At 41.8% G+C, this 12,412-nt stretch overlaps 1 protein-coding gene across 10 annotated transcripts in view; it reads left to right on the plus strand.

Moving 5' to 3' along the window:
- Positions 1-12,412, plus strand: part of bcas3 (BCAS3 microtubule associated cell migration factor) — a 286,604-nt gene that overhangs the window by 77,469 nt on the left and 196,723 nt on the right. For all 10 annotated transcript variants that reach the window (XR_003787971.3, XM_029171342.2, XM_029171343.2 and 7 more), the window contains one exon: positions 10,835-10,985. Coding sequence is in view for 9 of the 10 variants with exons in the window: in XM_029171342.2 (XP_029027175.1) it covers positions 10,835-10,985 (151 nt within the window). In the remaining variant the exon portion in view is untranslated. The remainder of the gene's footprint in view (positions 1-10,834; positions 10,986-12,412) is intronic.

Consider the following 12,412-nt stretch of genomic DNA (forward strand, 5'->3'; position numbering starts at 1 on the left):
GTTCGCCAGTGTAGTTACTGTAAGTTAAACAGTGACATGCTGTATTTGAAAACGTAGAAGCCTTTGTTTAATATACACGGTGGACGGATTCAACGAAACAAGTTAGCATGTTGACTTCAAAACGTGTCATCCAGCAGAAACAGGAAGACAATTTGTCTGAGGTCTCAGACTGTGCTCAGCAGCACAGACCCACATGGCTTTGAATCATAGCTTACCACAGTTTCTGTCTTTGGTTGCTTGGTGTCTCTGCAATGCTTAACCTTTCATTTTTTCTATCCAGCGGAGCTGCTTTCTAATAGAGGTACCTAATTTAAGGGAAAGGTTTGCGCCTCACTGTTCAGCAGCACAACAATGCCCTGACATTGACTTAGGCGTCTTAAGTGTACCTGCATGTAAGGATATTTAGTTCTGATTTACAGTATGTTGATGAGAACTTCTGTATCAGTTCATCCAAAAGACTAAATTGAATTGCAAGAGGGAACAACTGATTAAAAAGCCCTTTCAACTTAACATTAATAGGGGACTAGCTGGCAATGTCATGAACTATGGAATTCTGCATCCCTGCTATGTGTAGCCCTGTGCTTCATTACCTGCGTTGTCCTCTGTGAGGTGCTGTGTGGTCAGGGTTTCAGTGTGGAGAGGGAGGCAGGAAGGTGTGGAGGCAGCCAGCCCCAGACGCGTAGAGAAAGACAGACGAGCAGAGAGTAAAGGACTTGTTAAGCCGGACTTGTGCTGCAGGGTTTGGGCCTGATACAAATCTAACAACTGAGAAGGAGAGGGCCTTTTTATGAATGGTCACTTCCTCCAGTAAAAACACTTGCAGCCCTCCTCTAGAGATTTTTTTTCAGCATTGAAACTTTTTAGCTCTATTACTGCTGTTATATGCTGTTAGAAATTAGTAGGAAATCATGAGCTTTTATTTTTTTTTCCAAACAATAAGCACCCAGCATCACTGTAAAATCTGTACATATTTTAATAACATCACCTTGAAATGACTTGACAGCAGGAAGTAGGAAATGGGAAATAGCTTTCTAAAAGGAGCAGATGTTCTTTTAAGAGCCTTTCTCCCCCAACCTGCTGGATAGTCAAGAGGATTAGGCTTTGTACATTAGTCAGTACATGTGATTTAACAGTTGTGTTCCATCAAAAGGTAAGCTAGTGTTAGCGGTTTGCATTTGTCGCAGGCTCCGTCGGCAGGCTTCTCACTGTGGTTGGCAGAGGAGCCAGAGCCCAGCTCGGCTTGAGTCAATAAACCGAGAGCTCACAGCAAAACCACACTGCAATCGAACAAGCTGTTTACTCAGAAAATTAGCTTTCCCCTGTATTTGTAGGGCTTTTAACGTAACCAAAAATACACAGTGCATACACAGTGCAGCAAATATGTATCTTGGCCTGCGCTTAGGCTTCACCAGAGACCTCTGTCCTTTTTATATGCACCCTAATAACTCAATCTCCACAACCACTAAACCCTCTTATCACCGGGAGCTCGCCGCTGCACTCATCATTATTTGATTTGCAAAATTTTAAGGTAGAGATAAAGAAATAAAGCTGGCCTGCCATTACACACAGACAGCATTTGCAGCTTCCAACTGTTTGTCACACAGTAGGTGTGTTCAGTGGATGTCCTGTACATTTTTTCATATGCGTAACTATAGATGTGAGTCACGAAGATTTAAATATTTGAATATGTACTACTGAAATTATTAAACACCTAATTTATGTGGCATGCCTCAGGCAATGACACAATAAATAAACTAAAAGCAACATTGTTATCAATATTGTTAATAAAGTACAGACATTTACAGACATGACACAAAATGACATTTAAACAATGTTCATTAATATTAAAAGTACCAACCTACAATTCTGGATGTACCATATTTCCACTGCTACTGTCATGACTTTTAATCTTAGTAACCTACATTGAATTGTTCTAATTTATAAATGAAGAAATAAAATGAGCTGTGTGTGATACAGACCCACTTCATAAAAAAGCACCGGACAGTTGATTATCAAAGCAGAGAGAAGAAGACTGAATAAAACAATGTATGTAAAAGAGCCAGCGAACCCAGGAATGTTGGTTTCACTGTTGGAAAGGTGTAGGAGGCGGTTGTACTTGGACTAATAATGCAGTTAAAAATAGTGTCATTGTGTCTTATTGATTTTTTTTTTTTTGCGGACTAAAAGATCCAGGCAGAGCAACAGATGCAGCAGTCAGCACAGAAGAGTGTCTCATTTAATGTTCTAACATTTGGATCACATACGCTCAGAAAGCTCTTAGTTATGAACTAAACTCAGCTGCTACAATAAAAAAACACTGACAAATGAAAATCCTAAATTTTATTAGAAAAACAATAACTTAAAAATATTTATATATAATATGTAAAACTATATTTATATAACATTCTGAGCATGCTTTACACGTTTTTGTTAGGACCTTTATTCTGAATAGATAAACTTTTAACTTGTGTTGTGTCAAAAAGACAGGCAAAATAAAGTTTTTCAAAGCATAACAAAATTTAACCTTTCAAATGTATAGGAAATGGGTCTGTTTTTGCAAGTTCATCAGCTTTCTATTACTTCTACTGTTTCGGATGATTATTAAAGTTGGTCATGACAAGTTTGAGGGAAACCAGAAGAGGACAATATATACTCCTCTTTAACTCTCTTTCTCTGTAGTCTGTCTATAGGTTAGTTGACAGATGTGTACATTGTGCATATGTGCTTGTGACACAGACACACACTCATATGCATATCCTCCACCCTCTCCTTCTTTCCCGAACATCCAATCCCTAACTACCAATAACCCTTCCCTTTTACTATGAAGCATTAGCCCCCTGACCCAAATCAGATGATGACTGCATGCAGACGCACACACACGCTCGTACAGACAGACGCACATGGGTGTGGGTGTCATCTGATCCAGTGGAGTTGTCTAACCCCCCTCCCCAGCTCTCATTGCTGGCGACTCAGTCCTGTCTGATGAAGACTTGTAAATACTGACATGCTGTAAGCATGTAGATCTGATTTCACCGGTGTGTCTGTGTGTGCTGTGCGTGTGTGTGTTCTGTGCGTGTGTGTCACTTGATTGTTTTGCCATGGTTATGTTGGGTTTGTCACTAACATGGATGCTGTGTCTGATACACTCTGCTTCTGTTCCGCCTTTACAACACAGCACCAACTTTGGACAGTGTACAGTGGCTGAACAGCTCTCTTTTTTTATTTGGCTCTTACCTTTTATGACGAAATGAGAGAACTTGTGTTATAGATGGTTTTGCCTTTTTCTGTGGTTGTTGAGGTCTCTGACATGGGAAATGTCAATAAAAGTAGAAAACATTGAAGAAATGTTTCTAAATAGGGCCGTTAATAAAAGCTTTCTGTTAGTCTGCGGTTTGGGAGCGGGGGACCAGGCAGGAAGCCATTTTCACACAGGACAGCCTGACCTCGACTCTGCTCCGCCTGAAAATAGCAAACAACTGAGACTGCCGTACAGAGTGAGCGTAGATCGCTTTGCTGTGGCGTTACCTAAGCGAGGTTGAAAAGGGAGCAAGGAGACGGAGTTGATGGCTTTTCCACTGCTCTCCTGATTCCTTTACCAAACAGTAAATCTTGTGAAGTTTATTTTCTTTGCAGCATCTGTGTATTATAAGAGCTCTGTTAATTTGTTTTGACTTCATCCAGCGGGGGATCCCCGTGCCTTTGCCTTTTGTGTTTGCCCTCCCCTGCTGTACATCTCCTTCTCTTCTCCTCCCTTCAAGTATTTTTTTACTCAGTCCATCTTTCCTCCTCCCGTGGAAGTGAGTGTTTTAATAGTGATACTTCAGGGAATTCGGATGGTGGAGCAGCCTTATCCCACTGCACAGAAAGACCCTTCCTCTCCTTCCTTCTCATTTGGTTCTAATTCCTTTTTAATTTAATGTTGATAAAACTTAAAGAATGATGAACCAGCAAAAACAAAACCGTGTGAACTGACAAGTCTATTGCCTAGTTTAAACTTAAATATAAACATTTAAAATTAAAAATAGAAATCAAACGATTTTGGCTTCAACTCATCTCATCAATATCTAAAATACAGTAAACAAACTAAACAGTAAAGCCAGTGAAGGCAATGAAGCATGAACTAGTGTTTCCTATTGTTCTAACGTGCTATTGAAGTATTGACTTGTATTACTTCCTATATACAAACAGTGGAGTCAGTGAATGAAATGCTTTTGTCCAAAAAAACTTGTAGCTTAGGTCTAATGCTTTGATGACCTGGAGAAGTGACTTCTAGTAGTAGTACAGTAGGTGACAGTGTGATGACGTTCACACTTGTGTGAATGTTCAAGATGCATTCCCTAGATAAGACTCGTCCTAGCTGTGTTGCACACATGCAGTGGACAGTCGGTTTGACAATATTAGCCTTGGAATTTAGCAGACATTCATTTATACTGTTGGAGCCATTTGAGCTCCATTAGAGAAGAGAGAGCACCTGATCAAATGTCTAAGGGCATAAGACAGTGGAATTCAAACTCAAACATAGCTTTAACATGCTTCCGTTGCACTCTAATTAATACATATTAAATAAGGACTAACAAATACAAAAAGGTTTTCAAACTGCACTGTGGGGAGACGGTTGACTCATCTTACAACATACTGTACACTATAGCATAAGATGGTAAGCTGACAGTGAAAACAAGTAAACTTATCTTGATGATCTCTCTATTGTGGCTATTGTCACATGTTTTACCAGTCAACAATAAAGATTTTAACTGGATTGTTTCAGTAAATATGTAGGCATTTGAGTTTTGCAGATAGATGATTGTGTAGATATGCATAGACTGTAATAGACATGAAATCATAGATGTTAGATAGCTTCAGATTGTTGCAGTATATGTTTTCTGTCTAAACTTCCTATTTAATTATTAAAACCATCTCAGACTTCAGAGATGTTTAAATGTTTTGTCGAATTTTAGTTAAAATATGTTTTTTTCATGTTGCTAAAAACTTTAGTCTGATTCCTTCAAAAGCACAAAGTCTGGACATAATCATGAAAGGCTTCTTGTTCTGCGACTTCTTCTTCTTTGTCTTCTACTCACAGCTGCAATATCATCTTCAGGTCCAAGGTCTCTCCTAATTCCCAGCACATCACTCAACATGTCACCTGCGTAACCTGCTACCTTCACAATCCCCAGCCCAGTTCCCCTCCAGCGACTGAAATATCCTCTGGCAAAACAATTCAAATAAGACACAGTGTTTGTGTGGACATACACAGTCTTCGGAGCTTGTCCTGTCGCACGTTGGCTCCTCTTTGGAAGCCAACTTGCTTGTATTGAATGCAAATTGGGTATTAAAAGAGGGGAGAGAAACATGAGATAGCGTGACTCGGGGCAGCTGAGGAGAGACAAGCGCGCGAAGGATCGAGCATGAGGCTCAATGTGAGAAGAGAATGCAAATGTTGTTGAGGTAGGGAGGCACAGACAGATAGATAGACACGGAGAGCCGGGTGGAAGGCCAGATTAGGGCAGAGGGAAAGGGCTCTGGTGACACTGTGACTTTTTGGCTGGGTAAGAACTTTTCTTTGAAAGATGGCAACAGCGCTGGATTTGCATTGATGGATCTTCTTTCCATGAGGATATAATGTATCACTACTTGGGCACATCACGCCCTGGTCATTAATCAAATCATGGCCTACATCTACAGCTGCTAGACACGCCGTATACATGAAACTCTCTTCTCTTCCTTGGTCAGCGCTTTCCTCTGTGGCTTTCTGTCCACTGTACATTTTTCCTGCATAGAAAATAATTGTGCTCTTATACCTTAGCAACACATCTCAGGAGGTCCTTTAAAACGCCATGCTTTTACTGAAAGTAAAGATCACGTCATGCATTGCTAGAACTGCTAATTTAATAGTATAGTATAGAATACCTTTAGTGGCCCGCGATGGGGAAATTACCATGTTGCAACAGCACAAAGACATGTAGACATATGTACAGAAGAAATAGCACAATAATAATAAAAAAAACAAAAATTATAAGACATTAGAAGTTAGAACTTGTTCACTGGAGGAGGGGGTGTAGACTGACATCTGCGGAAGTCCACCACCATCTCCTTGGTCTTCCCTGCATTGATTAGAAGGTGGTTCTGCTGACACCAGTCAAAGTTCTGTGTCAGTTCTCTGTACTCTGCGTCATCATCGTCAGTGATAGATCCAACAATTGCAGAGTCGTCTGAGAACTTCTACAGAACACAACTAGATGAGTTGTGTCTGATTCTGCAGTGTAGAGGGTGAAGAAGAACTAGTCAAAATTCAGGGTTGTTTAAAAGACATCAGAAGAACACTTCGTTCTCAGAGCGCTGGGCTACTTGCGGTTCCTAGAGTGTTTAAATGTAGAACAGGGAGCAGAGCTTTTAGCTACCAAGCTCCTCTCCTCTGGAACCAGCTCCCTCTTCAGGTTCGAGAAGCTGACACACTCTCCACCTTTAAGATTAGGCTTAAAACCTTCCTTTTTGATAAAGCTTATAGTTAGAGATGGTTCAGGTCACTGGCAATTATTGTTAGTCACAGGAACCATCTCTTAGTTAAGCTGCAATAGACATAGACTGCTGGGGGACTTAATTTATACACTGAGCTCCTCTGTTTCCTTCTACCTCCTCTGTCCCATAACCTCCCATCATTGTCCCATGTTTAACTAACCTTGTCTCTTTCTGTCCAGTAGTTGTGCTTCTCTCCTCTCTCCCCCCCCCACCCCCACTCTTTCTCCCTCTCTGTCCTCACCCACAGGTATCATTGGACTCAAAGTTTGGTGTCTGTGATGGGCAGCTGCGGATCCAACCATCCTGCCTGCATCCAGTCCCTGGTCCTACCATCCTGCCTGTGCTCTGTTGTTGCTTGTTGTTGCTTGTTGCTGTTGCTGTGCTTTTCTATCTCTCTATCCTCTCACCCCAACCGGTCGAGGCAGATGGCCGCCCACATCCAGTCTGGTTCTGCTGGAGGTTTCTTCCTCGTTAGAGAGGGAGTTTTTCCTCTCCACTGTTGCTGTCAAATTAAATGCTTGCTGTATGTGGGATTTGTTGGGTTTAGTTGTGTGAGGTTTTAAACCTTACTTTGTAAAGTGCCTTGAAATAACTTTGTTGTGATTTGGCGCTATATAAATAAAATTGAATTGAATTGAAGAAGAAGGGGGCCAGGACTGTCCCCTGGGCGGCTCCCACACTGCAGGTCAGAGTGTCTGACACGCATTCCTGGAGCCTCACAAACTGGGCACGGTTTGTGAAGTAGTCCAGTATCCACTCTGTCAGGTAATTGTCCACGCCAGCTGACTCCAATTTGTCCCTTAAGAGAGCCGGCTGTATGGTATTAAAGGCACTGGAGAATTCAAAGAACAGAATCCTCACAGTGCTGCTGGACTTCTCAAAGTGGGCCAGGGAACGATGCAGCAGGAAGCTGATGGCGTCCTCTACTCTGATGCCAGGCTGGTAGGCAAACTGCAGCGGATCCATTGCTTAGCTCACCATGCAGCGCAGTTGATGTAGAACCAGTCTCTCAAGTGTCTTCATCGGGTGTGATGTCAGAGCCACCGGCCTGAAGCTGTTGAGGTCTTTAGGGTGCGTTGTGTTGGGCACTGGTGCCACAAAGGAAGTCTTCCAGAGCCGTGGTACCACCCTCAGCTTGAGGCTCTGGTTGAAGACATGCTCCATATCCACGCAGTTCATTTGCACAGGACCTAAGGAGCCTGGAGCTGATGCCATGTGGCCCAGCTGCCTTCCATGTTTTTATCCTCTTCAGCTCACGTCTCACCTGAGCTGCTGTGAAGGACAGAGAGGGGCAGGGGGTCTGGGTGGGGGTGTGGCTGGTTTCATGGAGCTGTGAGATGGTCGGGTGAAGTAATGGGCCAGTGGTGTGAAGGGCTGAGGGAGTGGGGCATTGTCCAGGGAGAGAGGATGCAGCAGTGTAGGGGGAGAGGGGGTGACTGATCAAACCTATAGAAGTGCAGATTTAGGTCATTGGCCCACTGTTGGTTCCCCTCTGTGTGGGGTTCTTTGAAGCCTGAGATGGTCTTTAGGCTTCTCCACACCCCACTGACGTTCTGCTGTTGTAGCTGCTCCTCCATCTTTCTCCTATAGGTGTTTTTCCCCTCTCTGATTTTCCTCCTTAGCTCCTTCTGTACAGTTCTCAGCTCCTCCTTGTTCCCTGTTTTGAAGGCCCTCTTCTTTTCCTTTAGTAGAGTCTTAATATCAGTGGTAATCCACGGCTTGTTGTTAGGAAAACACCACACATTTTTAAAGGCCTTTTTGTGTCTCTTCAGTAAAATTTAAGAATAAATGTCAGAATATTCTTTATAAAATTATTAATAATACACAAACTATGATATAGAAACACATTTTATCAGCCTTGCACAGGAATTTACCATGTTTGGATGTCCATGCTGTGTTCACCTGTAGTGTCATGTTCTTCAGCTAATTGAACAAACCCATCCAGAATATTTTGTCCAAAGCCATTCAAACTTGGAAACAATAAAATGATGAAGGGGGTGGGAAAAGTTCAAAAAAGGGGAAATGAAGTTGCTGTTTGGTATCAGTTTGGTGTCGGTGTTACAGTTTAGCAGCAGTTACTGAAACTGTAACACTGACAAAATGTTGAGCCTCTAAGTCATGTTATTTTTCTCATTTCCATGTCATAACACCTCAGCCTATACAGGCCCGACCGACCTGTAGGCTAATGTGTTGTGTGACCAAATTATTCATTCTGAGCACAATCCTTGTCCAGTTTTGCTCTGGGATTTGCCTTAGTATGATGATGGAGTAGATCACACACATCATTTTTCCAGTTTGTCTCTTGTCCTCACTAACTCATCTTGAAGGTGGTCTTTCTGGGGGTATGCAGAGTGACCGTTTACCCACTGGTCTTACTGTGGCTGCACCTGTTGTGTCATCTATATTTGCTAAGACGTGTCATGGTGGCTGACAGTGAATCATGCAGTGGAGCAAGCATAAAATATACTAAATTCATCAACACCCCTAACCCCAATCAATACCTGCCACTCTGCTCTGGCCTAAGCACCATAATGGCTTCTCGAGCTGTTTCTTGTACACGTTTTTGTTTTTACTTTCTTTGACCCCCCCTCTCAACACAAAAGGTGGGTGCCCAGGGCCCTTGGGGTTTAGCACTTTTGAAATGTGAAGGGCTTTCAGGGGCTTGCCTTAAATACAGACCACTGTTAGCCCGACCAAGGTCCAAGAGCAGAAGCAAATGAAGGACAGGGTTGTGTAATAGTCTCCTGTCCCCCTCTGAAGGCCATGCATTGTTGGCCAGCGGAGGTCTAAAAGACAAGACCACAAAGCGGAGGTTTGGCAGGACTAATGAAACTCAGAGCTTCACGTTAATGATCTAAAAGACTAGACCAAAACACTCAGCAGTCCCTTTCCGCTCCCATTCATCCTCCTCTTGATCGCTCCTTCCAAATAATGACAAGGCACTCTCCTCCTCTACCTTTATTGTAACCTTTGATGTCCTCCTTGTTTTTTTTTGTCTCACATTCTCCCTCCCTGCTTTTCATTCCTTTATGTTACATGGCTGCCGCTCATCTATTATGGCAACAAATGGAACAAGGGAAACATTCAGGGGCTATTGTGGTATACCCACAGGTTTGTTCTTTATTTCTTTTGAAAGCACTTGAACTTGGAATTTTCTTTGGGTTGCCCATTCAGTCAGCAGGAGACACGTTTGTATTGCCATTATTGTCATGGGGTTATAAACATATTTGATTTGTAGCCCCCTATAGTGGAATGTTTCTGTGTAACTGTTCGTATGTGACTGTTTCCTTTTCCTTTTCTATGAAAGCGGCTTCTTACCAAAACATGTTGCTACACTTAGCTCTAGTGGCATACAGCCATGAAGGCCGTACCAGGTTTGATGACTTGGCTTGTTAAGCTGAACTGGATGCAGCTTCCATGTAAATACAGTATATCCAAACTGGACAAATAGAAGTGTTACACTTGGTGTTTTATGTTTTATTCCTCAATGGATTAAATGTTTATATTCTGGACCACAAAAAGGATCATGATGTTCTGGTAACACTGGTATGGTCATAACTGTGCCTGAGAATTAACCATAAAACTTGGATGACAGTGGCTAAAAGAACTTCTTTAATCTCATAGCTCTTAACCTCACTTTTTGTACTACAAGCTACTGCTAATGATTTAAGCCTACACTTTTGTATACAGTATGCCATATTTGTTTCAAACCCTACAATATGTTTGTCTCAACAGTTCCATTCAGTACATCTGGATTAGGATTCAATTATTTTATGTAACCATGCAGTAAGTGCAGCCTGCGATGCAGCAGGTCATGCCTGTATGAAACCTGTGGTCATGGCCTGATGACGTTTGATATGTGAGAGCTGTGTTTGATGTGTTGAGCCAGCATCAGGCCTGGTGATGGGCCCTGGTAAGAAACTCCTAGGCACTAAAGGCACAGTTTGAGACTTTGTTATGTAGCATCTGGACCTGGTTAACTCCAGTGACTCCAGACAAACCTTAAGTCCAGTTTTTTTTGTCTCCTAAAAAACAGTATATACTACAAATATGAATATAATTTAGCTGGGAGTCTTTTTTTATTTAAAAAAGACTTTATTATGTTCACCAAATAAATAGTCATCTCATAGTTTGCTGCCAGAAAAGTTTTATGTTAATGGAAACATTTTTCATTCAAATGAGCGAATTAACTCAAAAAACACAGAAAAAAACAGTTGATGTAAAAACTGATCCTAGTATTCACAATGTGATTTCTGACACAGCACTGAGTAACTATTATCTGAGAAGTATTCATGTGTGCATACGTCTGTTTTTACAGCCAAGCTGAACAACCAGGATTCATTCAACAATTTATCCAACAACAACATGGGGAATCCCCGGCTTTCCCCTATGCCCAGCCTCACTGTGGTTCTGCCTCTGGCTCAGATCAAGCAGCCCATGGCCCTGTGTACCATCACCAAGCGCACCGGGTAGGCAACACACACACACACACACACGCACGCACGCACGCGCGCACCTTTCCTAGCCCCTTACCCTAAACTTACCCATCACAACTAAAGGCAGACGTGTAACCTTTGCTCTAATCAGAACCAAACCTCAGCTCTAAATTCACATCTTGAACCCCAAAAAGGCCTTTAAAGTTGTGGGGCCCATCCAAAGGGCCCCACAAGTGTCTTTGGACACACACACACACACACACACACACACACACACACACACACACACACACACACACACACACACACACACACACACCACTCTCTTGTATTTTCCACATTTTGGAATGAGCATTTTCCTATAACTAGACCTGAGGTTATTCATCAAGCACTTCATACATGGTGTTTATAAATTTAATAAAATAAATAAACTGCAATAATGAGATTTTTTAGAATCACTATTAGAACAAACACAAAAACAAATGTGTTTCAAAATAAATGTATGTTCTTTATCTACTTGGTCAACTGGACAATTAAAAAGCACATCTCCGAAAGGCTTGGTATAAAAGGGTTAACAATCGCCTCGCAGGCTTTCCAGCATTTACATTTTGGCCATGGTCAAGTGAAATTTAAGGCATACTAAAATGAAATCAATGTGTGATTCGCTGTCTTTCTCCATTAATCATCCTGTACAAACACTGTTGTGTCAGCAGTAGCCTTGTGCAAGCTAAAGCTTTTCCTCCATCACGTACAGCTGATGCTCATGGACTTTTGTCTCAGGCCACCACTCTTTTTGCATAGGGTAACGAAGCACAGCACACATGCGATCTGCTCCTCAGACTGTTTTGAAAGCAGCAAAAACACATAATGTGTTGCAAGAATAAAACCTTTTTAAAACCTTTCCACTAAACTAAAATCACACTCATATCATGTTACAGCTTTGAGCCTAAAGCGTGCCCTTTAAAGAGTACAAGCTCTTGTCATCTGCACGTCTGCCCAGTTTCTTTCCACCTTGATCTTCATTCATTGGAATTATGTAGTTTTAAGACCATCAGTAAGTACAGGCCTTTGCTAAGTGCATTTACATACAGTACAGGTGGCTCCATAAATAAGGGCGAATTTTAATATTTCCATTTAAATGTAATTTTCATGCCCTGTTTGAATAGGAAATGCTATAATGATTCAAACAGACATCCAGGGATTTATTTCCCCATGATATTTGATAAGTAAGCCTTGAGGATGAAAACAGAGACCTGATCCTGTGGTCAGTGTCAACAACAGCAGGCCATTTTCCAAGTCATTAAGATGACTTGGAAAGTTAATTTGCTTTGTAAAATGTGTGATTGCTTATGGCTAGACTGTGGTACGCAGCATTAGTATGTTTGTATAGATCCTTTGGTATTGGTGGTTTGCATTTGATTGTGCAATATTTAATGTCCTGTAGTTTAGGAGGGGTCCTA

The sequence above is a fragment of the Betta splendens genome, chromosome 13, assembly GCF_900634795.4.
Source record: "Betta splendens chromosome 13, fBetSpl5.4, whole genome shotgun sequence".
Lineage (NCBI taxonomy): Eukaryota > Metazoa > Chordata > Actinopteri > Anabantiformes > Osphronemidae > Betta > Betta splendens.